Source organism: Chlamydotis macqueenii, chromosome 2 (assembly GCF_036417535.1).
Source record: "Chlamydotis macqueenii isolate bChlMac1 chromosome 2, bChlMac1.mat, whole genome shotgun sequence".
In the NCBI taxonomy this organism is placed as follows: Eukaryota; Metazoa; Chordata; class Aves; order Otidiformes; family Otididae; genus Chlamydotis; species Chlamydotis macqueenii.
In genome coordinates, this window is record NC_141557.1 from 29,891,785 (window position 1) to 29,918,724 (window position 26,940).

At 38.3% G+C, this 26,940-nt stretch overlaps 1 protein-coding gene across 2 annotated transcripts in view; it reads right to left on the minus strand.

Moving 5' to 3' along the window:
• The window catches only part of ETV1 (ETS variant transcription factor 1), a 67,359-nt gene that overhangs the window by 33,078 nt on the left and 7,341 nt on the right, over positions 1-26,940 (minus strand). For both annotated transcript variants that reach the window (XM_086742425.1, XM_086742426.1), the window contains exons 5-6: positions 20,912-20,965; positions 327-456 (exon numbers count right to left, since the gene is read on the minus strand). In XM_086742425.1, the coding sequence (XP_086598551.1) occupies positions 327-456; positions 20,912-20,965 (184 nt within the window). The remainder of the gene's footprint in view (positions 1-326; positions 457-20,911; positions 20,966-26,940) is intronic.

Sequence of the window (26,940 nt, forward strand, 5' to 3'; positions counted from 1 at the left end):
TGAAAGTACTTTCAACACAACAAGACACTTCTTCCTTCTATTTCATATTTGCACCCTGGGTTTTTAAACTCTGGCTATTTCCCATGCAGAAGGAATGGAGAATATGCATTTTGATGAAAAACACTGCTTTAAAATGGTTATGCAAGTGTTTGATATAACTGTAAACAACTCCATCAGTGTTCATCAGCTAAACGCATTATCTCATCAGTCTGTTATCTGCTGAAGAGGTAACTTTTACAAGATCTCTATTATAGTTTTATTACTCTTTAGTCAGTTCTCATTTAAATCAGCAGTTCTCACTGCAAACATGCTCCTGATTGCTTTACCTGACATTGTACAGGCACTTTTCCCCATAACTGAACTTGAATGGCTGTTCTTGACTGCAAGCAGAGCCAAGTTCCGAACATGGGCTATGGGGTTCCTTCTTGATTTTCACAGGGAGACCATGAAAAGCCACTGGAAAGAGAAAAAAAATGTAATTAAAACCCAAGTACAATGTTAACAATGAGCATTCTCAAGTAAGCTAGACACTATTAATTAAACACATGACTAATTAAACCATGATAATACTAAAAACAATATAGGAAATAAACATTTCAAATATTTCTTTGCGTGTCAACTGAAAAATAGACACCAAAGATCCTTCCCATTGGCTATTAGCACTTTTATTGTTTAATAGAATGATGGCCAGGATCCCATCTCATTAGCAGGAAAATAACAGCCCACTTATATTTGGCTTAACTACTGTAAATGTTGTCAGAGGCAAAATACTTCCCAGGCACCAAATGTTTCTAAGTAATATTAGTGAGGTAGCTTTTAGCTATAAATGTAATAGTAGTTCACTTCAAAGAGTGCCACACAAATGAATCCAAAATAAATTTCTCATATATCAGCCTCAAGCATATGATCAGTAATCTTTTCGTCCCACAGAATGCATGAAAATTTGCAGTGAAACTCATGGATCTGAATGATTACATGGGCCTTTAGTTAAAAGTAACATCTTAAAAAAATACGCTAGAAATTGCTTCAGTAATTTTTCTCAAAATTACACAAGATAAAATCCTGGCCTCACCAAAGTCAATTGTAAATATGATACAGACACAAATTAGGGAAAAAAAAAATTAATCATATTTTTTAAAAGGTGAAAAGAACAGAGAGAGTGTGACAGAGATGCAGCATTAATGGAAGCAGAAGTTGCTCTGGATTAAGAAAAAGGCCAAAAAGTAGAGACAAGGTTAACCAGCATATAAGTGTAAGCCAGCCAACTTCCCTTATTTCACATCCAAACTTAACCAAAATTACAGCAGAAGAAAATTCAAAGTTCACATGACATAGACTAATATAAAGTAAGTGGCTAGGAGGACAAAGGATGAAAAGACAGCTATGTAACAGCTTGAAAACACACCCTTCCGTCTTAAATGAAATGAGGCTGTAAACACATTTTTGAATTCTGAGAAGCCTAAAGTTCAGAAATCAATTTTATCACTGCTTTTTGATGCTGTCACCAAAACACCGTAGTCTGAACATCACGCTCCAGCCTGACACAGACATTTACGCCTCCCTGGAAATCCACGTACATGTGGCAGTCCCTGTTAGAGAACGTCAGTGCAAAATCAAGCCGTTATTATACACCATCAAGTATATCTTGCCCCTTCCCTTGCACCTGAACTTAGGAAAGACAATTTGTTACACGCTACATATTTTCTGATATTAATACACTTGCTTACATATGCATGAGTTTGGTGTGGAGGGGGAGGTAAATGAAATGCTGTCTAAGAAGCGAGCATCAGAATCAATAAATTCAGATTTGTAAATTTCTGTGAGATCTGGATCCCAGATTCCCAGCAGAGGTTTTCCCACAGTTGGGCAACATTCAGAGAACTCTTGCAAATGAGTCCTCTTGCACCCTATTACATGACAGCTTCTACTACCACCTTTCAGCTGAGACATCTGCAAGATAGTACAATGTTACTTTGCCACATATTTTCACAAAATTCACAACAATTGTCTCTAAAACTGCTTTCTAGCTACTATATTTGGTGGATAAGAGCCAATTATCTGCAAAGACTACAAAGGAAAAGACAGTAAAACAGGTACAGGAACACATAGGCACAGAACAGTAACTTAAGAAACAGAGAAGAACAGTAGTGAACGTCACAACAAGGAAAGAGCTCTTTCTGAGTAACACTGTCTGAACTTGCACTAAAATAAAAGACCATATGGACTTCCTGAATAAAGATTCTCAAACTACTCGTACGGCAAAACGCAGCCCAGTTAGCTTTCCACCGTAACAGCAAAGCAGGCTGACACCCGGGAGTTTGTTTCAGGTTTTTGTTAGTGAACTTTGACTGCTGACTCTCCTTGCATGTCTCGGTCACATAACGCACATTTAATGCGCGTGATGGGCCCCACAACTCCAGGAAAGAGTAGGGAAAGGTAGGCAATCTCATTGACCTGAATCAGAGAATTAAAACACAATTGCAACAGGACTCTTTAAGTCAGTATCACATATTCGCACAAAGGCCACATGCCGCTCTATTTTTTTTTTTTTATTTTAACTTTTCTAGTTCCTCGGAGTTAATCTGTTATGAAAAATTACTTCCCTTATTTATTTTTAAATAACGGGAGTACAGAGACTCCCACACCACAGCCCTGCACGGAGAACTGGCTGGGTATTTCATCACAGCGCTGAGAGCCTGAACGTCTGCTAACAGGCAGTTTTCCAGCTCACTGGCACAGGCACAAGCGAAAGCAGCACATTCATTTTGTGCAATTTGCTTTACCTTCCCACATGGAGTTGGTGCATGTAAAAGGCTGTTAAGTACTAAATTATTCCTTATCAAATCACCATCATCTGGAGTCATGATCAACACTAATTAAATTACTTTCACTGAACACGGCTCCAGCCTGCTGCCTCGGCTGCGAGGTACATTTTATTTTGCTTACTGTACAGTCCTAGCAAGGTACAGGGCCCACTGCTAGAAGGCATCTGTGCTGTAGTTTTAATTAAAGTTTACCTCACCTTCCTCCCAGCTTTATAAGCTAGGGTAAAGTGTATCAAATCAAGTAGGTTAACGCCTTCATTTCATTTAGGGAAAGCATTACAGTCCAAAGTGATTTTATATTAGATCTTTATCTTAACTACGGCCAGGAAGATAACGTAGCTGTAAAATTTAAAGCCTTCCTCGGGCAGTCCCCTGACACAGTCACCATGCTAACCTTTATCTGTAACTCCTCAAGTGTAGGGTTTTAAAGGTAGAAAGGAAAAAAAGATAGCCTGAGAAAAATATCACGCTGGAGGGGGGGGGGGGGGGCTTTCTGGAAGGCTACTTGACCTTTCAAACCACATCTTAAGTGTGGCTGAAGATGACAGACTTACTCCAACAATAAAATTTCAAACATTCAAAACGGTTCTCGTGTCATCACTGAAACCCTCCACCCGTCGCTCTTCGTTTTAGTGTGACACTCATTTTACAGCGCACCTATTAAACCAGATTTTAAACATACACCGTCTCCACTAAGCTGGATTTTGTATTATGTTTTCAATTAATTTTCTTCTGAGGAGAGCCAGGTTGCTTATTTATACAGGCTAATATTACTGCAGCATACCAAGCTACCAACACATCCAAATTAACAAAATGACATTTCAAACAACCAGCTCCTCACCACTTTCTTCCTGATGGCAAATTCATTTTACTTAACCCCAGAACAGAGTCTCAACCCTGTTAAAGTAACGGGCACTCTGCCTTAATAACGATCTTATTAAGAGTGACTGAGGGCCAAGATTTCATCCCAAGTGATTACTTACAGATAACTACCTCCGAACTTGAAAGGCAAACAATCTTACAACATGTATTTAGATGGACAGCTTCAACACCTCATCTCAACTACTGGGGAAAGCCAGGCTTATCGGTATCAGAATGGACTCAACCCGCAGATCCTGTCTGGAGCTTCTCCAAAGCCAACGTGCAGATAGACTGCTACCATCTGCAGCAAATTGATTAAAGAGTAATACATTACTGTATGCGTGTTCTCTGTGCATATATATATATATATGTATCTGTCTATATTTGCAGAGTAAGAAGGCTTGCATATTATACATAAAGTTCTGTTGTACAGACCTAGAATTTATTCAGAACAATAGTAATTTCACCACAATGAAGTAAATTTGCACAGAACATGCAAAAAATAGGGTGAAACCTGCTGCCCCTCATTTTGAAGCGCTATTGTCTTTGCTATCTGTCAACAGCCTAATCCTCAAACATTTTGTTCATCGTAACACCCAGTTTAAGACCCAAAGGAAGAACAATTTTATTAAGAATTCTGAAATTAAAGGAGGAATCAGTCTGCCTTAGAGGAGACTGATTTGTATACTTTCTAGCCTGAGAACTTCTGTACAGATAGAACTGAATCACTTACTTTGAGAAAGCCCCAGAAATGCACTGAATCAAATATAAAAGCAATAGTTTAAATGATTTTTCAATTCAAGAGATGATTATTCAAGATGAAGAAAAAATAAGGAATATTTTATGTGAAATTTGAAGTTATTTCTCCTTTGAGCAAAAAGTTATTTTATAATTTTCAAACTTCAGATTCCTGCCCAGAACACAAAATAAAATCTGACTTTACATTCTGAAGAGGAATTGATTTAAACATATTTTTAAAGGGCGTGAAATATTATTGGTAATTCAATTATGTGGGCTAACAGCAGGCAATCTTGACTCCAGTGACCAAAGGGACGAAGTTGACTTAGTATCAACACTTGTAGGGCAAGAGCATTTATTGTATGGAATCAAATCAACTGACAGCAGTAACCTTGCTTGTGCTAGTGAACTCCAATATCTCCTAAGTAATACTACATTCTTGTGTATTAACTTCGAGGATCTTGTGTCTCTGCAGAGAAAATGAAGTAACTGGGAAGTCAAAGTAAGTCATGCCCTGAACATTTCTGCTGCATGTTTCTGAACTGCTTTTCACATTTATGCCCTCAAATCACCCTCTAAACCTGATTTAGTAAATAAACTCATTCATTTTAACAATCGATTGAGGCAAAACTCTTAATGCGCAATGTAAGTTTAGGGAGATTTCTTGAACACATTTGAATAGAGAGGATTTTATTTTCTTAATGGCAAGATGAAAAGACAGAAGATGTAAAACTATTTAAGTTAATACCACTGCGACTCCAGGCGCTAGACTGACTGAGGTGACCCAAGTTAGTACTTGGTAAAATTTCCAAAGCAAGAAGAGAAGGCCCCTGTACTGATAAAGCCAATACAGTCACACTTCAAATCTATCTCCCAATACACACAGAAATGCAGCAGGCACTTCAGAGTCTCTCCAAGATTCTTTTCCAGTACATTTACCTCTGCCAAGCTCTCCCCTTCCCCCAACACACAAAAATCCATTACTAAAGGGTCTAATCTCAGCTATCAGCACAGAGTGCCTTTTATGGAGCCATTAAACCATTTCTCTTGTTTACAGTGCCTGAAGAAAGATGTGAATTATGTCTGTGACAAAACAGGCGATAACATTTCTAAACTGCTATCAAAATGCAAACTGAAATACACTTAAGGACAGGGACCCTAATTCGTGTTTTTGCCATTTTTCGCGCTCACTATAACTTAACAGCACTCACCTGATGATTCAAACAAATTATTTATGCTGTAAGTACAACAGGTAGGCATTTTAATTTTTAAAAAAAAATCTACTTTCAATAAACTAACAGTTTATTGAACAGTTCATCAAACAGGGTAAAGTGCTGGTTACTTCTCAGGTGATAGTAATAACCTAGGTGCCCTTATCAGCAGACGTTTAAAAATCCAAACGCAACACTGTGGGTTCATATGAGGCCTGAAACACTCTATTTCTGCAACAGTTACTCACTATTTGAATCCTACATTCAGTATAGGTATTTGCGTATCTGATACAATGAACTACAAAACTAAATACTTTCTATACTCTCTTCTTGGTGGAAATGCCAGGCTTTATACATATTTTCCGAAGAGGTTTCAAAAATATGTATTTAACCTATGGAACAACAGCCTTCTGCATTCTGGAAGCTATGTATTATTTATTTCTAGACCATTATGCTTTGAGCTACAGACCTTTGTAGATAGCTGCACTCCGAATTTCAATAACCGTTTTAGAGGCATCTGATTAAAGACAACAGGATGCCAAAGTAGGGTGCTCTTTCTATTTCATTCCACTCTACACTGAGAAACTTTACCGCTAACCTTTGGGATCCATAGAAGGAATCAGCTGAAGCAGGTGTTACACCAAACTGACCATTCCCTCATACTCTGGACGTTACTGCTGCTGCAGTCTAGGCCACTAACAAAAACCGAAATAAAAACACTGTGTTGGAGAGCTGACGGATGAAGAAAGGTAGGAGGATGGAAAGACAGTAAAGGCTGGTAAACGAATTTTTCCAGATAAACTGTTCCCAATGATTTTTAATTAAAGTCTCTACATACAGAGCTCTGCAACAGCTGAAGACAGAAGTGATTGCAAGCATGGATGACTGAGGCAGGATCTGCAACTGCTTTCACCCTAGGCAATCTCTTTCCTAGACAATGGCAAAAAACCCCAAACCTTTCATTTCTGATCGCTGCAACAGCTGCAAAGATGAGCAAGACGTGGAAGATTATGGACTGATTTAAAAGTGTTTGAACAGATTACATCTACACAGACTCCACCAAGTTCTTCAACCATTTGATCTATCAAAGTCACCTCTATCAGATCTTAGCTGAGCTCCAGTCAACTGGATTTCATTCAGGTCCTGCTCTCTGCCAGATATTGGAAGAAGCTGGTGACAAATTGGATGTCTGACACACAGATGCGTATCATCACTGTGGTTTCAGAGACTATCCTGGCAGTTCATACAAAAACTGAACATAGACAAGAGACCCGAGCTTTTGCTATTTCACAAACGAAAGCTGATAGAAAAGAGGGGATGGGGGGGGGAATCTAAGTAATCCTGTCAAGCAGTTTTTGAAGAAATGCATGATCTTGGTCTTATTCTCCATCTTATGGTTGCATCTAGAAAACTAGAACTTGCTTAAGGTGCAGAATTCGGCCCTAAAGACAACTGGCCTTCATCTAGTCCCACTGAGCAGTGATCACTCACCTGAAACGGAGTCTGCACGTGTGTTTGGGTGTTTGTGTGTGTGCACACAGAGTCAAATGGAAGAAGGCACACTAAATGTGCAAGCATGCCTCTGCAATGATATATTATGTAGAGTCAAAGTATGTGTAATACCATAATAAAAGGCAGTAAGCTTTCTCTTCTTCAAATGCATGTAAGTGATCGGGAAAAAATGGGGAAGCAGCATGCAGAAGAAAGGAACAAGAAGTATATGTGTAAAAATGCATTCAAGAAAATGCTAGTTCTTTCCTATGTGGTGGCCTGGTTCTGTGGCCAGGGAAGGAAATCTGAGGATAGCCAGTATCACCGCAAATGCTCTGCCACCCCTTGTCTCAGTGCTCGTTCCCAGAAAGTGGAACTTCATGACTGGGCAGTACTTGGCAAACCCGTTAGGTATGATTCCATCAATTCAGTCTTCGCCTTGGCTTCAGATCAGATCCTTCCAGCCCCTACCAGCTCAATAGATAGAAACAGCATGGGACCTCATTTTTTGGAAGCTAGTTCTGAACGATGAGCCCAAGCACCAGCTTTCAAAGCCAACTGGCAAGAATAGAATACGTGGGCAAGATGGATCTATTTGAGAACCTTGTTTAACAGAAAGAAAATACCAGCTTTGAAGTAATCTGTCACCTTTACTGGAAAATATGCAACTACAAATGCACTTTAATAACAGTTAGAACTCACTCTGCAAAATGAAGCAAATTGCTTATTTTCTCTTCCAGCCTAAAGCATACAATACTGTGCATGTCATTTAACGGTCTACTTGAATACTGCATTGCACGAATGCTACATAATAGTATAGTCTTTAAAATCCTCAGGGAGTGGGGAGGGATGGGGGGGGGGGGTGAAGAATAAAAGACAGCCCAAAATAGTGGGATTTTATCCTCAAAGTCTAGATGGACTGTTCTCAGATTACATGGTATGAGAAGAAAAAAAATATTGACTCTGAATTTGAGTTAGGAAAAAGTAGCAAGCAGGTGAAGACAAACTGTCATGAAAGCTGGAACTCACTCCTGTTTACTACTACAGAGTTTCAAGACGGAAAATAACAGCACATTTTCCTACAACTGATATTAGGAAATTCTGGACCTTAAAAACTGCAGTAACGCATCCTTTTTTTTAAAGCAAAGAGCATTACAGATTAATGACTAAAAGACAAAAAGCAAGTATTGATGAAAATAAATTTTAAATTAATTGAATCACCTGTTCATCCCTAGATCATGTTCATTCTATATATCCACCACAATTTTTCCCTATCTTTACTATGATCTGGCATTAACAGAAAGCCTTTGAGAATAACATGTGAGGCCAAAAACAAGGCTCAAGTAGAGAACAGAGACGGATTCACTGTACCGACAGCATGTCAAAGTTGCATCACTGTCCATGAAGCTGGTTTACATGAGGGCATCTGCACACAGGGAAAACTGACCAAGGAAATCATAATGCAGACATATTGCCAGCTCCCTCCAGCACAGCTTATCTGACTCCTAAAAATGACGCTCCTGCCCCTGTTCAGCAAAGAAATTCTTCTACATGCTTCTTCACAAATGAAAATAAATGTCATTCTTTAACTGAAATGTGCTTTTCTAAAGCTTGCGTGTTAAGATACTAAAATTTTTTGCCAGTTTAGCTATTTCTGGGCAGCTCGCTCAAGACTTCCCCAGCCATGATGGATGCAGCCTTCCCGAGAGGTGGAGGGGTTCCCAGCCAGGGCGGAGGAGGGGAGGTCGTACCCATACAGCTTAATAATCAGTTCAATGCTATAAATGCTCATTTTTTAGTGCAAGGTATCCCTCATTTGCTTGTCTGTGCAGCTGCAATTTCTGAAACATTCATTAGAGTCACTGAGGGTACACCTGCAGCTTTCTCATGCTGGAAGTGCTGAGGGCACCACTGAGATAATTCAGGTATTTGGAGCCGCTCGCCTTCTCATTTAAAAGGAGAAAGATGGTTGAAAATTGAAGTCTGTGACTATGTTCAGTATAGGGAAAAAAAAAAAGCCCACCCAAAGGGTAGGTAAACCAGCTGGCTAGAGGAGGGGTAGGGGGGAGCTTTCTGTAAATATCAATAAATGTTAATCTACTCCTAAACCCACAGACAGGGCAATTCCAAGGCAAACTTTTCAGGAGGCTGTTAGTAAACACCCTGATAGGACACTATAGGTCCTTTGGCCTGAGCTGACACTGTATTTGGGCAGCTGCTAACCGGCTGAACTGCCACACGTTATTAGGCGGCTGCCTCTGCTCCTCTACCCCCAAGCAAAGGACCAGTTTGACACGATTTTCATTAGCTGACCCTCTCTTCTCCTCCACCCCCAAAAGATTTCAGCTTCTAGTTAAGAACTACCTAGAAGGTATTTTCACGCAGTGGGAGCTGCAGTTGCCGACAGAATTTCTTAGCCTCCAAAAGCAGCAATCTCACAGGAATGCTGTCACCGGCACTGTTTTATTCCGATTTATGTCCCCTTCGCGCAGTGCTTGCTGTCCTTTCCAGACAACTACCTGTCCGGCTGCGCGAGACCTGCGGTCACAGGTAGGCCGGGATGTGGTGGGGAAAGCGCTGCCAGAGGGCCTCTGCCTCCCAGCAAGTTACCTCCAGGGCAGAAGTTAACCTGCTGACAAATATCACGGACACCGGATAAGTCCGAGAAGAACACAAGGAAATTTGCGGAGCGTCGGTGGGAGGGAGAAAGGGAGGATTAAGCTAGGAGGAGCAAACTGGCTCCCTTTGATGTCTGAGGAGAGCAGGTGAGGCAGGAGGAAGAGCTCTCCCTCTCCCCCTGCCCCCAAAATAAACAGAGGCTTAGGGCTCTCTGGAGGAGGAAGCAGTAACCTAATAAAAATCTAACCAGCTGGGTTCTGTAGTAATTGGTCTAAAACTCGTGGATAGCATAAGACGATTGTCAGAGGAAAAAAAAAAAAAAACCCCACCTAAAGAATTTAAGAATTTTTAATCCCTCTATACTGGATTTGCAGCCTCCCAGACCTCACAGAGAAAGAGAGTTGCTCTTCATCTGCCTCAGCTTTCAGTGTTAAAATCCTGGGAGGAGACCAGGGGTATTTGTTCCTACAGTTACTTATAATGGATGTGGCTCCAAAGGCTTCCAGGCAGGGTGCAAGGAGAGGCAATCCACCTTTAGAGCTCCTGCTAAAAAGGAAGGTCTTAATGTAAAACCAAGCCTGGGAGAAAACTTAAATTGTATTCCTACTTGGGAATTATCAATAAAGTTAAATGCAGAGAGAAGAGCTGGCCACTAAATCAGGCTCTGTGTGCTTTTCTGAGGACAAGATTTCCATTTGCAGCAATTTCCAAAATTTAATTTAAATTGTAAGAGGTAATGGCTAAGTACTACGTAACTCCCATTACTAAAATATCCAAGTGAGATAATATCCCAGGATTTTACACACACACACACTTTCCACTTCAGGGAAATCTGCAGTTCAAGGTTTTCAGGTCTCATTTTAATAGGTTTTGTATGAACAGAATTATGAAGAAAACTTTGGAAATTATAACAACTACTTTTGCCAGAAGTAACAACAAGCTTTAAAATAAATAATTTGGTATGTTTTTTATTTATTGTTTTAAAGATATCCTCAACCTGATATTTAGAAAAGCATGCCCACAGCAGAAAACAAACAGGACTTGATTCTGCCTTGTTTCCCCTCCTACGGAAAAGTTTCAAGTTACATCAATCTAATTATTATTTTTCTGTTGTTATTCTCTGATGTATTCATGCAAAGAGCTAACAGTCAGTTACAGATGAGAAGGTTGCTGATCCTGTCGTTGCAGCTGGACAAAAAGTGAAAGAAACTGGATTTAATCTCTGGTTCTGCCATTTGTTGTTCATTACCTAAACAACTAGTGTCAAAAGCTTCCTTCCAGTTTGAAGTAGCCCAGTCTTAGGAGCCTACCTTCAGAAATTCATAACCAGTGTGTCAGTTTGCTTCCCTATAAAAACAGGAAAATCCTCCTAATAAAAGAGCATCATAATAAAAGATTATCCTCAAGGATAATCAAGCCTGTCTGTCAGTTAGCTATTCAAGAATATGTGAAAGGAAGAGAAGCCAATAAATAATGAAATGGACTACACAGTGAACTCTCTCTAGCACGAATTAAACAACTAATTTAAAAGATTATTTACAACTTGTTTTTATTTTAGCAACTCTCAATGATAGGCACTAAAAGAAACAAAATTGCATTTTGAGAGGACAATTTTTAGATTTTATTTTGCCTTTAACAATAAAAGCATGTATACATGCATAAAACAAGTATACACAAACTCGGGCAGCTCACAGGATTTTTGTTTACTTTGCTGGAAGAACAAGACTGTCACCACTCTAAATACATGTGTCCTTCACGTGTCAATGTTAAACTTTCACCAACACTCACCAGTAAGGCAATTCTAACAGATCTAGTTTATAGTTCACTAAAGCAAGGCTGAAATCCAAATCTTCAGTTCACCACCAAAAACCACTGCAAAAACTGGAGTCTCCACTGGAAAAGGTGTGGGCCATTGAAATAAGTCAACAATAAAATTCAGCTCACAAGTTTTATCACTGATTCAACAGGGAAACAAAGACGCCATTGTCAGAAGTGGTTACGTCTGGGAACATAAAGTCAGGACTTAAATAAGTAGCCCGATATTCAAAGACTCTTAGCAAAGTGCTCTTTCTGGAGTCGGTGGAATTTTGACTACCTGCAACCAGGCTCTGGTTCTCAGCACTGACATTTAAGGCTTCTGCTGCTACTTCAAGCATCCCTACTGTATACGAGCCTCGCAACTTAATGTACATTACCAATACATGCACTGCACATTTTTTCTGAAGCCAATTGTTCCTGAAGTTTTATGATTATTTTACACATGCATGCAATCAGTAAGACTGACAATTACATAGTGCATATATCTTTTATATGCCTGTATGTGTATATATAGAATATGCATAGATACACACTGAGTATACACTCTGTATAGGCACATACACTTGTATAAATCTAGCCCCCAAATTCTAATCTCAAATGCTTGAAACTTTTGGTCTTTACTGAATACTGACACTTTTCAAAGTCTTTATTGTCTCCATTTGTGTTAGTGCCTTGGTCATGTGAATTTTTATTTATCGATGGGTTAATAAGGAAACACTGTGCTTTGTTTCAGCACAAAGACAGAGCATTAAAAAAAATTAAACAGTTTATCTTTTTTAAGGTATACTTTAGAAGCAGAAAGGAAACAACATTTGAACAAAGAGGATCAACTTAGCAAGACTGGGAATTGCTTTTGCACACGTAATTTTGCAAATGTCCTTGATGACGACTTGTAATACATAAATTTAAAGAGAAAAACCTGTCCAGTCAGTAACCTTCCTTTTCAGTGACTGCAGGACTTGGCAGTAAATGTCACTGCTAAAAAATATTTCACTACATTAACTTACTGGCAACCACATTTGCTGAATAAGTTCATAAACAGCCACAGGAAAAAAGACAACCAGAAATAAAGTTGCTAATCATTCACTCTTTTCTAACACACATAATCCTCAGCTTACAGAACAAATAGATACGTAAGAAGAAAGATATCCTTTACCAAGACAGTTCACTTCTCTATTCACCTCATCAAGGTCAAACTATAATCCAGGAACAGGCAAAAGTAATATATCGAAGACAAGGAGAACACGAAGAGTAAGTGAAAGGAAAAGAATCCTTCTCAGGCTTGAAGGAGAGCCTGAGATGGATTGGAGTACACAGCTTGAAAATGTAATCACTTTTCCATTCACCAGTTTAGACTAGGTTTAGAACATGACTAGAAAAAATACTGACAATCTCTATAAACTCTGCAAATTTAATAAATACCATCATTTGTGCATATTTATCAGCTTGTAACTGGTATCACTGTAATTACTTCCGAAGACTGAAATGCACGGGACAAAAACAAAAGGACACAGAACCTAAAACAAGGGTTGTTTTTCCTGTATGCTTACAGAGGGCTAGGAATACCCGTCCTACGCGACATGAATGTGTCTCAGACTCTCCAATGCTTAACTGATGTTTTGAGGACTGTCACTCTCTCCTCCCTTTTTTCCCAGCTACACCCTTTGAAAACTTCATGCGGTGCCCGACTCCTGTCTTCAGTTGCTCATGTAGCAAGTAGAATAAAAAAGACAAAAAAATTATACAGACTGTAAATACATTTTACCTTAAGAACCACATGAAATAAATAGAACTTGATGGACTCAGCTTGCAGACTCCTTATTTTACACCGTCCCAGAGCTTATAGATCTTCAAATCATTATTTAGGCTGCTTTTGGAATACAAACCACATTTTGCAAATACACTACATGGAAGGCAGTTTAAGAAGAATAACAGTTTTGTATTAGAATCACTAATACCCTGCAATCTGTCTTGTTTCGTTTCTGTGTGAAAATACAGTGGAAACAAATCTCTACATACTTTGTTTAATACAACTGGAAACGAACAGATGCTCTAATACATATATATACTCCTGATGAAATTAACTAAACAACTGCCTGTTTTAAAACAGAAATAACTGCAGTGTTAAGAAAATACTGCTGTGACTAGGAGTTACAATGTGAGGCTCGCCTGCATTTTCACAGATGGGATCTTCACAGAGTCCTTATGGGGATGGGAGGAGGGGAGGCTTCCTCAGAGAGGAAATAGAAGGTTTTTTCAGAACTGAAAATTCTGCATTTTGAATAAAATGTTTAATGTTTTTGTTTTTATGTAAACAGACCTTAGGAAGTGATCCGACAGCCTTAAGAAATTACCATTTGAAAGAAAAAAAGGTCTACATGCTTCATCTTTGATCTAGGAGACAGATTTATCACAGGACAGGATGACTGAAGTTTATTCATTAGCTGATAACCTCCACATGCAACCCAAGCCTTTAATCTGCAATAAAACAGACAACGAGGATGAGGCTCTGAGAAAAAGAAACTAAGTCAACTTGGCTGAGCAGGGACACGCCAGCAGAAGGCCAGGAGGGCGACACAGGAACAAAACCCCACAAAAGCAGCCCTGTCCAGCTGTTTGGGCTCCTCCATGCCCCAGAGAGCTGGAAACCATCAGGTTCACAGCGACCCTATCCAGTTAAACCACATGTCCATAACACGGCTGCTGTCTCTGCTGGGATGCCCAGAGGTAGCTCTTCGTTAGCTATAAAATTCCCATCACGGCACTCTGAAAGGAACAGCTTCCACTTTTAAAGTTTTAAAAATCAAAAGTTACGCATGCGATGGGGTCCTGTCATTTGTTTCACAGTGCTATTGCCACCAGCAGTATTTACATAACCTGTGAGCCGCTACCACTACAACAGTCCAGGCGAACCTGAAGCCCTTGCACCTTCAAAGCTGGAAATTTAGTATAAAAACAGAAGCAGAAAAGCAAATAAGCAGAAATTGCTTATTAAAATCAAAGCAAACCCACAAATTCTCTACTATTAAGATCATATGTTAAAGGCATTACAGTTGACAGTCTGCCTCTTGGTAAAACTTTTTCAAAAATTAAATCTTGCAATTATGGAAAAGGTTGTGACTACGGCAGATTTAAATATTTCCCAAAAATCCTCTAGAGGAAGAAAGAGCAAAAAAAAAATCCATATTAGCACAGGCTAATGCCTGGCAATGAACCACAAAATGAGCCCACAAAGTTCTCTGAAAGACACCAATTCCTAATTTCTTTTGAATGAAAATTAAAAAAAAAAAGGCGGGGGGGGAGAGGAAGTTAAGGGCTGGTAGCAGTTTCAGTCCTGCTTTAAACAAAGGAAACAAGTGCTTAGGAACAGAATGAAAGAAGCGAGGCTAAGGCAACTATGAAGGGAGATAAGGTGGTCAGCATCCACTACTCAGCCTGACCTCTCCAGCTCTTACCACAGCAATTGCACTGGACTCCCTTTGTAAAACGCTTTTGAGATCTCTAGATAAGTGATCATTAGGAAAGCTGTATACCTCACAGCAGAGTGATACATGCATTTCTGTACCTACTTCAAAAAAGAAACAAAGATGTTTAAGAAACGTGCCCAAGGTCATGCAAAGCGAAGGGCAGGAATAAACCACAGAGCCTGGACTCTCGCAGCCCTTTCGAAAGAATCCAGCACAGTCGGGCACGAACTAAAATAAATAAGTAAACGTTTCTGTATTTGACAATGTCTGACCTATGAAAGGAAGTAGTTTCAAGACAAGTGGCAAGAAACAAAACACAGCTGCAGCAGAAAGGCCTACCAGGGAAGAGCTAAACACCCAGAACAACCAGCACTACCTCGTAGGATATTTGTCCGACTGCCTGCTGCAGTACGACCCTTGCAGAGCTAACCGTAAAGAAAAGGTGATTCCACCCACACAGACTCAAAAAAAAAAAAAAACAGGAAATTTGTAAAAAAAAAAAAAAAAAAAATTAAAAAAAAACAACCTGAAAACACACTGGTGTGTGCAACTTGCCACACAGAGAAAACCAAACGACCACCAACTGCAGTTTCTAAGACATTGTGCACTACTAAGACATGACTACCAGCTGCCTATGTAGTGAATCATCATGTTAAAAAATGCCGTCATTTTTTTCAGTCCACTGAATTTTTTTTTTCTAGATGATGCAAAATTAAATTATTCTGCATCATAAACAAAAAACAAACCCAGTAAACACATCTCCTTTTGACTTCAGTAGGCCCATCAGAACTTATATTACTCTGGTGTTTTCTGCTTGGTTTTAATCATGGGGGTTTTTTTCCTCCAAAATATGTCAAAATAAGTGAAAATTAACGACTACCAATTGCTCACCAACTCTTGCTATAATAAAGCAATCAGGATATGCTCTTCTAGTTCTGAAATTCGCTTTTGAAATTTAAGTCACTGAAAAGAAAGAGAAAGAAAATAAAACAAATAGAGAGCGTGTTTCACCTGATAGTGCAAAACCAAAAATAATTACTTTGTATGCAGCAAACATGTAAATAAATACTAAAGCTTTTCCTCATTTAAACTGCATTTGGAATATCCTAAGCCATTAGTTAAAATGACAGAATACAACTACCTGAAGCCTATGTAAAGAATCTCTCTTTAACAGGCTTTTAAAGATTGCAAGCAAGAGCATCTAAAAAGCACATCCCTGAATAATTTAAGGCTCCTGGCATCTACATTGAGAGAGCTCCTTTGCTAAACCTGGAGGAAAAAAAAAAAAAAACCCAGACAGACGTAAGAGAAAGAAAGAATAAAGGTCATGAAAGATCAGCGACAAAAATCACTACTAAAAAAAGTATTTTTCCTATCTTAAAGTTTAATCAGACATGGAGGAGCACAGATTTTACAGCCAGCCCTTCCCATTTACTGTCAACAGTTGTGGTCTCACAGTAACATTTACCCCTCGGCAGTGCTCAGTTAAAGCTGTGATGGTCAGGGAAACAGTACAGGAACAAAATGAGAGAGAATGAAGGAAACCGATCAAGGCGGCGAAGCACAGCACAAATCCTCATTAGTAGAAATTCACTAACAAATAAAAAGCAAAAAAAAAAAAAAAAAAGCTAGAGTTTATCATGAATTTTAAATAGGTAACCTACATTTTAGGGGGAAAGAGGAAAGAGGGGAAAAAAAAAATCTCCGGAAGAACAGAGCAATGTAAATACATATTATTAAAACAAAACAAAACACAATTACGCTATTAAGACACCAGGCAATCTGGTTCAGTGGAGGGTAATCCCCATTTATAACCAATTGTACCAAGGTCGAATTACAAATCAGTGTATTGTTGACAATACCAAGTTTTCTCTGCCAACTACATCCTTTAAACACCAGCAAATCCTACCTACTTCCTCTTGTGTCTGTCATAGAAACCATCCAAACAATGGGAGCAAGCAATCTTCACCTCAACAGCTATTGACTTCGAGCAAACCGAACACTTTATTCATTTTTACTCCCAGATTGGAAAGTCCTTGCTGTTCTACAGTATCTGAAAGCCCCGCCACCGATTACAACCAGTTCAGGACCTGGCTCCTCCTCAGTGTATGAAAATGGACTTGAAACAATAGGAAACCTTATCGGAGGAAGTTAACACAGGTCACCCTCCTCCACACGTGAATACTGACTTTATACCGACAGAAAAACAGCTTAACTAAGTCTTAGGAATTAGATAAGAATTTGGAAAAAGTGTCACATATAGAACGCTGTTTTGTTTTTTTTTTTTTAAATCACCTTGAAGTGATTTGCAGTTTTGCTTTACACAACTTTTCACATAATTGCTAAAGAAAGAGTCATTAGCAAGTCACTTGAATATACAGCAAACAGGTCAGCTGAAGTGTAAAAGCACAGTCAGAATGGGGAAAAACCACCCTGCTTAACAGAATTTCCAAGTGCATGCCTGTAGAAGTGATTCTTCCCTCTTTTTGGGGAATTTTTACAGAACAGAACAGAAATGAAAGAGTGAGAAAATTACACTATTTAGTATGCAATTGTGATATTTTTCCAGTGGGGAAAAAAAAAATTCTGATACATATTTTTCTCCCTTAGAACTCAAAAAGTTCAGTCGCAGAAAGCAGGTTACGTGAAACTAAACTGCGACTTGTTTTTCAAATTTCATCTAACAGGCTAGCTGTTATCTACTCCTCATTCAACTCACTCTGAGCTAAACTACAAAAGGTTCTTTGTGATAAGTATTCAAAATTCAAAAAAAATTACTAAAAAGATTATACAAGATGGACAAAATGGGGCTTTGGATGCTGTGACAAAGTAAGAAAGGTTTGGAAGTGCAGATATCTCTAAGATTACTATGGTAGGAAGGGCCTCTTTCCAGAAGACGTAACAGAGTAACAAAATAAATTCACCTTTAAACAGGTAAACTGAAGCTTAAAGCATTAAGGGGAAGCTTGACATGCTGGATCCTTAGCTAGTAGAAATGTGTGTAATTCCAGTAACATCAATAATATCACATGAAGTTATGCTAGCTGTTGATCTCACTTGTAGTATCTAAAGCCCACACCTAACTATAAATACATATATATTATGTTTGCTTTTTGAAAACTGATTGAAGTTTAATAGCAACTCATAATTGAAATATTCATGGTCCCAAGCTAGCTTTGAAGTTAAATCCCTAAGTGGATGAAGTGGACTGTATATCTAATCTAAACTAAATGTTTCCCTTAGTTACTAATACCAGTGCAGTTTCACTAGCTAAAATCATTATTACAGAACAGAAATGCAAAACTCATGGCACATTAAGGGGCATTTAATCCTGCTCAGCGCTAGGACACAGCACATGTTCTTGGCAGTATCAGTGCCTCCGCTACCTTCCACATCTCTGCTTCAAGAGTCATCTAATTTGGTGATTTCTTGCCTAAGAAAGTTTTAGCCACAGCTTTCCAGCACTGCTACTGAAGTTTCTTACAGCTCCTTTCAATGTTACAAGTTTTGATTTAAGACAAATCTATCTCAGTTTTAAAGCCCACTTCTCAAGCCATGAAGCTAGATTTTAAATGTCACTAATTTTTGTACCTGGACTGCAGACTAGAGCACTTCAGTTTTCTTTACGTATTCTGTAAATCACGCACAAACCCCCTCTACCTATATACATCTCCATAAATTAAATTTGTGCAGCAAATTTAAAGCAGGTGGCTGACCACAGTTTGGTTGCCTCTGAACTAGAAAGTGGCTGTAACCTCCTCCTTTTATTTTGTTTACACTTCTGTTCACTATTTTTGGCTCAATTAAGTGTACTAAACACTGAACCTATGAAAGCTTGCCCATGTTTAAAAAAAAAAATAGTTTTAAAAAAAAAAAAAAAAGCCAAGTGCTCCTGCGAGGCTCCTACCAGTAACAGGGCGAGCAGTGTACAGACTTATATATAGTAAGTCATTATAATAGAGTTTGAAGGCAGGTTTGGGTCCAAGAGAAAACAGTCACAATTGTGCTACTTCTGCAGCAGTAATTTCCCCACGGCTTTCGTTATGCTGATCTCCATGCCTGTTTCGCAGAGCCCACAGCTACATACATTATATCGAAGTATATGTCTGAAACTCTGTAACCTTTGCCAGAGTAACTCTCCAGGAAGCTCTCCTGACCTTTACTTAAGATAAAGACACCAACTGAAATGAAGAAATAAATGTTCCTTTGATAATACTGTGTAAGCTGTGGCTAAGGATCTTTGAAATACAACAGCATTAATAAAATAGCCATATTAGGAGAATTTCTTTATCACCAAAAGCAGTGACCAGCTTCAATAGGGCTTTTCATTCACAGTTCACAAATTATTTTCCAAGAATCATTGACTTGTTGTGTAACGATAATTGTGGGTTAATAGAAGCCCTAACTGAACTTTGTACTCTTACACAAAGGACGTATGCATACATGACTATATTTGGACACAGCTCCATATCTAGGATAATGTATCTGATTTTCAACTTATAGAATAGTTTTGGCTTTTGTTTATTACAATTTAATGTTAAAAAAAAAAAAAAGTCTTTGAAGCCAGAGATGAAAAAAAAAAAAATCTGTTACAAAGGGCAACTTTAAAAGTTTAAAACTGACCGTGATTGCTGGTTGGTATATGTACAGAAACTTTTAAAGAAAAACAAACTGCTGCTGTGCAGGTATACTATCAAGAGTCCAGGGGTTGCAAAATAATTTTTTTTTTCTTTTTTTCCCAATAAAACATTGTTATGAATAGACTCAATAAATTCTTCTTAAAACAGTTTCTAATAACTGGCAGAAATCCTCTAAAAGATATATAAGAAAACTCAACAAGTCTGAATTTGTTTTTTGGGTGAAACACTATTTTAATGCAATTCTTTCTAATCTCTCTAATTTTAATCCTAACATTTCAGTACATGAATGTTGTATTTAACAGCTGTCTGGTTTAGTGAACTGCAGTAATTCACTCTGATAGGATAAATTATTTAAGTTATTTAGCAAAACAGAAAAGCTACCACGCACGCTGCGGCCGTCAGCAGACACTGCTTAGAAGAGACCTGTGATGATGGAGAGAAGCCTTGCGTGAGGACGAAAGACGCATAAAGAAGCTCCAAGAAGTCTGCAACTTTGTCCGATACTGTTTCTCATGCCGTTTCTTTACTACACCCTTGTAACCACCCAAAACCACAGGTATAGCAAAGGGGTGCCAGCTTTAACAGAAAAGCAGCACTTTAGCACGTAAAGGCAGGATTTGAGGGGTACAAGCTAAAAAAAAAAAAAAAAATAGTTTGGGCACAGGTGAAGTAAAGCAGCAAACAGTGCAAAGCATTCAGCTTAACAGAACTCCTGCTTTCTCCCATTAATTGAAGGGGAAATTTTGTTTGCGCAACAAAATGCCACACGCTAAGACAACTTAAAGATGCTTCAGCAGTGGCTATATTTGATTTATTATGTGGAGAATTTTCTTTATCTATTTATACACAAAACACACTGAGCAGCCTGATTTCTGCTCAGCAGAGCTGCCTTCCATCTCCCACAGCATATGATCCGTACTGGCTCCACATGCTCCTCTCCACGCTCTACGGACAAACTCCCTCCAACTCTTCAATGTGAGTTTTTCCTCGCTTCCCTGGGGCTGGGGGTGAGAATTAGAGGAGAGGGCCCCCTGCTAAAGGTTATACCTTCAGCTCAAACAAGTTCTTTTGGCTGCACGTCAAAACGCCACTTGCTTTATCTATTCATCGCGCTGATGTCACCGACCGCCGACAGGAGCTATCACATGACCACAGATGACAATAAATAACAAATACGAAGACCCAAATATAAATATACAAATACATACTTTTAAGAGAGTGATGATTCAAACTATACTTACAACTTTCAGCCTGATAGTCTGGCACAAACTGCTCGTCATTGTCAGGTACCTGAGCTGAAGAAAGGGAAACAAAAAACAAACAAACAAAAAAACAAAAACAAGGAAAAAATTAAAAGAAGCCATTAAAGCATAAATAAAGACTCTTGTGCTTAATTTGAAGCACAGCCAAGATTTAAACTAGGATTATTTTTTTTTTCTCATTGTTGAGCATGAAAACCAGGCAAGCGCATCGTCACAGTATCAGATAAACCCTGGGGTGAAGCTGTGCGGTGTCATGCAAGCCCAGAGCGGCCCCAGCACAGAGCGCTGGGGAGGGGAGGACACAAAGGCTGACACTGGCACTGGCCCTGCCTCGCTCCCTGCGTGAGGGTCAGGACCTACCATGCCACCGGTAAAACTCATCCATGCTCATTTTCAAAAATCTCTGCATGGAAAGCCTATGTAAATCCAAATCCTGGCGTTTAACACTTACACATCTTTAATCGCAAGCTACACACCTTCGGCTTACTTGAAAGCAATTCCAATTTTTCATGGCAGTCAGCCAATGCAGTAGGGATTTTTTGTTATCATTTTAAATACTCAAATAGAACTATTTTACCAGAGCACGGAATTCTGGTTCAATGATGACATTTCAGACATTGGCAAAAAAAAAAAAAAAAAAAAAAAAAAAAAGCTTTACTTAAGGCAAGAATCATTATTAACATCCATTCACCTTGTGTAAGATCATCTTCGCTTTTAGGAAACTTTCATCACAAACCTAAGCTACAAAATACAATCATTTCACGGGGTGCTGATACATAATTTTGCGTCCGTGGTACCACAGTTCCTCTTCATTGTATATCTAAGACATTAGCCATCTCTCATACTGCGTTTAAAGCTCATTTAAACCATTTAAGCTGAAATATCACTGAATGTATATTACAGGTGAATAAATTCAAATAACTGCAGAACATTACGCTGTGAAGCGGCATCCTCGGAGCACGACTGGTTCCGGGTACATCCCGAGAGAGCCCCAGCTTTCCATCTCTGAACTTTGTCATCTTGTCCTCAACATACGCTAACTAGAATCATCACAGCAGAGCTGCATAAAATCACCGGTTTGAAAATGTTTCAGTTTACACAGTTCTTGTCTAAACACAAGCAAACAGTTCATATGATCTTAATTAGAAGTTAACATCTGCCATGATCTGGTTACCCAACAAGATTTGAGAGGTAAAAACTGGTTGTATAACCATTTATCGAAACAGTGACTATCACACTATTAAATAAATTAAACAATAAAATGTAACTTTAATGCCATTCAGAACACTTTCTCAGTTTAGGAAGCATACGTTCCCCTTTATATATATGCAATGGCTACTAGTTTTAACAGAATTTGTTTGAATTAAAAATACATACTTAATTACAATTACTCACAATTAGTTTGAATGTGCACTACAGTACTCTTCACGGACCAGATCTCCACTCCTTACTCAGGAAATATTTCTAATTACTTAACTAAGAGGTTTTTTCCTGGGTAAAAAGTTCAGAATCAGGCTCATTGTACCAAAAAATTATTTGCTTTCAGTTTTAAAATAAATGCTTGAAGTCCTACTGTCTTAATTGCGGCAAATACCCCTTAAGAACAAATGACCTTGGGAAATCTGCAAACAGATTTGAAAAGAAGTATAAGACACATACACAAAGTGTAATTAGCATTACTCTGAAAAAAAAAAGCATTGCTATTGTTGCTTTGTTGTTTGTTTTTTTTAAATAACCCATCCTTTTAGAACAAATCGGTACCTCTGAGGACACACTAGCTCCTCAAAGTTTGAAGCTGTATAAAACATGTATTTTACCAAACCAAATATTTCCAGTATTTTTGATGCATTAAATTTCTCTTTACTCCAGAGAAACCACAGGACTTTCACCAGAAATGAACTCGGGGACAATATGAGCCCAAATACTAACACTATGCAATTTCTGATATCTCATGCAATTCACTGCATGTGAATGCTAGGCATTTTCCTTACAAACATGCCAAATATTTGACTGTCACAGAAGAATCCAATTATGAAATCAAGGTATCCTACTTAAAAATCAGTTCCTAAGGATTTCTTACATTTCCAGTTGTTTTTGAAGGGTTTCTGAGTACATTCAGAGTTAAAGTAATTGTATCAAGCAATTTCTTGTTTACAGAAGACACACCCCACACTTTTTTCTTAAGCCAGCTATCATTTTCAAACACAGCAAGGAGGCTAGTGTAACTCATTTCTTATATGCACACATGCATATTTTTTTAAACATATATGTATGTGTTAATTTGTGAATCCGGGATCTCTGAAAAAGGCTAAAAGAGAACAAAAAAACCTCCTGTTGAAACTGAGAGGTCACATTTAGTGACTGCAGAACTGGGATAGCAATCTTATATAACTTTCTAAAGCGTACTCTGTGCACCGGACTGCTTCACCGATGCTTTATTCTGGTTTTATCGGTTTAACTTGACTTATTCTAGAACAAATCCGTTGTAGAGATATAGGTATGTATCAGTAAATGAGGTCCTTTTATTTTTCCAACCAAAGAGTAAGGAAAAAATAAACTACATCTGCTTGAATTGTCACGAAAAATCAGTATATTACTTTAGAGATACTGTCATTACCCCTGATTTGGTCTGGAGTAAAAAAGAAAAATATACTTCATTCATGGACCCCCAAAATTTATGAAGGCATATTTACCAGAGATCAAGGCACATCACTTTATCAGTACTCTAGAAATAGGTGGAGACTACGCTGTCAAAATGTATTTTAAACACAATATTGACATAGCCTTAAAAGCTTCTGTAGGAAAAGGAATACAGCAAGTCAAGAAGTGTTTAAAACCCTGCCAAATATAAACAAAACAGGTAACAACATCCAAAATGTTCAACCCAGGAACATACACTTCCTACTGCAATCTAATTTTAGTCGCATCAGTACCTTTGAAATGAGCCCACAAGCCTACACAAAGAAATTAAAAGGACTCGCTGTTAGAAATAAGAACTTAAAATGTTCCTTTGTTTAATCTGATATTATTTTTAAACTAGCAGAACTGAAACTTGCACATGATTGTACTGCAGAAATGCAAGCAGTCATCATCAGCCCAATACACAGACTTCTTCCACCAGCATCTTACTGCGAGGGGGTAAATTGTTGGGATACATCATTCCATTATTCAAAGGGAATAGGGCTTTTGGACCTTGAGTTTGGATAGTTACAGGCAGACTTTGTAGCAAATTAGACAGGTAAAGACACTCCAACCTCAGTGTGCAAAAGGAAAATGTAACTCACAGTGTTGCAACTGTCTGCACATTTCTATACATATGCCATTCATTTCCTCTTTTCATTTACTCACAAATACTGCAGTTTAGCAAGGCTGCCATAAAATCTTCATTGGTCTTCTGTTAACATACTCAACACAAGACACAACACATAAATCATCAATTTTTATTTTTTTTTTACTTTTGCCATTCAGAGGAAAATTGAAAAATATACCTGAAATGACCATTGAACTGAGTGAGAATTTTTCCCTGAGCTACTTAATTATGGGGGTTTGAGAAGCCAAGTCTATTCCAAAGGCTAATAAAAGGTTTTGAAGGATATTAAGCACATGGCTTTTACTGCTAATAGCAGAAGCAGCTACATTAGTTCATTCCTCATTCAGAGCCATCAAGTCTCAGCCTCCTGAAGCAGACAACATCTGCAGCATAAGCTATCCACTCCGTCTAGATTATTACCAAAAGTTTTATTTTTCTTCTGATTATAGCTATAATGTCTCAAGAGGATTTGGGAAGCATATAGAAATGTTAATGATGATCTTGAGGATGTTATTAGTTTAGATTTTACAGTTTCACTACCTACTGAGTTAAAATCAGTCTGCCAAAAGCAAACATCCACAGCACAAAAATACTTCATACTTGTTTGTGGTTTTTAGAGCTTTAAAAGGCCCTTGAAAAGCTGAACTGACAGCTCATTTGCAAAGGGAAAGTAATCGGGGGGGGGGGGTGGAAAACAAGTTTAAAACTAGGGGCTGTTAGCTTGCTTTCATTGCAAGTAAACAAAAATAAAAAGTCCCGTTAACAAGGATCCAGGACAAAAGGAGTTAATATTTAATTAAAACCAGCTCTATCCACTGTAACAATGACCTGGAGCCAAACAAGGCAGAAGATGTATGAGTCATTCTTTCTGCCAGTGAATGAGACAGCTGATCTCCCAAGCAATTCCTCAAGACAAGCAGTCAGAACTGGAGTTCTGCCTCCATTCACAAAAACACAGTCCAGCATGAACCATGTGGCCCCAACCACAAGCTTTTCATGTCACACCCTTCCAGAAAGCTACAGCAAAGTAAACTTGAACTTTCGGCATAAACACACTGATTTCACTGCTTTGTCTCAAGATGCAGCACAGACCTGCCGAGGGACGTATTTAATAAATGAAAAGTTAAGCGAACTGTAACAGGGCTTAAACTTAACTCTTCCTTCTCCCAAGCGCAAACTGCTTCCAAAAAGCTCAGCTGCACTCCAGGGAAAGGTGTTCCTGTTAAAAAAAAAAAAAACGGAAACTTTCCAGAAAAACAAGAAGCTGCAAACCTCCTTGCTTCACTTAAAAACTTTATTTTGGGCAGCAAAACACTTCCTGTGGTACTGTGTTCTCTGACCTCAAGCTCCACTTTTAGAGCTGAGAGCAATTCGGTTTAAAACTATTTATTCAAAGCGGCAAAAGGAATTAAAATTGACAGGGAATTATATAGGAACAGTAGCATTTTGGCCTCAGCTAAAATAAGACTTGAGCTATTGAATTTTCTTTGATTCATTATCACTTATGAATATCCAAAAGATTGTACAAATTTTAAGTATTCCTGAAAGAGCTGGAATGGGGGGTGCTTTGGTTGTTGTGGGTTGTGTTTTTTTTTTTTTCCACAGGAACAACTGTTTCTAACAAAGAAGCATTCAGAAGGCAAAACAGTGACAAATTTCAAGATGGTAAAAAATATTACTTCCCATAAGCACCAGATCTGCTGTCAAAACAAGCCCAAACCCTTTTTACATAAAGTGAGATGCTCTGACTAATAAACTTAAATGCAGTTCAAAACTAGCTCCAGATCTCAAAATTGTTCCTTATGCGAACAATCCCTAGGAATATGAAGATGGGTTTGCAGAATCTGCTCTTCATTTGCTGCTATGCTAAAAATGAGAAAAAAAGTTAGCTTAAAAGGAACACTCACATTTAACAGTTCGCTACGTCCCTCACAGTTCACAAACCCCACTACGTCTTTGAAAATTATTTTGAATAAAAGGCATCTACTTTTCCAGCAAACAAGAAAAATGTTTAAAAGTTTATTACTACACAGACTTTCAGACTTGTAGGCTTCTGGTGAGTTTATTTCTTTTGGATTTCTTTTCAAAAGAACACCTCCTCCCCCTCCCCCCCTCATTTTGCCTAAATCTAACTTTTCTCCTTTTTTTTGGGCACAGATATTTAAGATAAGAGCTACGAGTATTTGAAAGCTGGATCTGTCAGATCACTAGAAGCCAAAAAAAAAAAAAAAAAAAAAAAAAAAAAAGGCAGCTATTCTCTGTATTACAAATTCCAGAATGAAAATCTTTTCACTGCTTTTTAGAGTGTCTGTTCCCATCAGACAGATTTCAGCCATGGAGGTACTAAATTATCATCCTTTACTATTTTTGCTCCTATAAAAAAGGGGATAATTCTTGAATATGGCTACATAGCATTTGCCTTACAACTTTTTGGCAGAAGAAAGCCAGCTAGCCAGATTAAGCTGCTATACTTCTTCACTGATTTAAATGAAGTCACTCTAACTAGACTAATATTTGAAGATCTTGTATTTTCTTCTATTAAAAAAAAATATCCTTTGAGAACTAGAAGCTACTTATTGTCATACCTCCTCATTTAAGAAATAAACTAGAAGTCAACACTTGCTTAGACATCACCGTGATGCTGGTACATCCTTCACGACAGGAGAACAGAGCGTAGAAATCTATTTCCTAAAGTTCA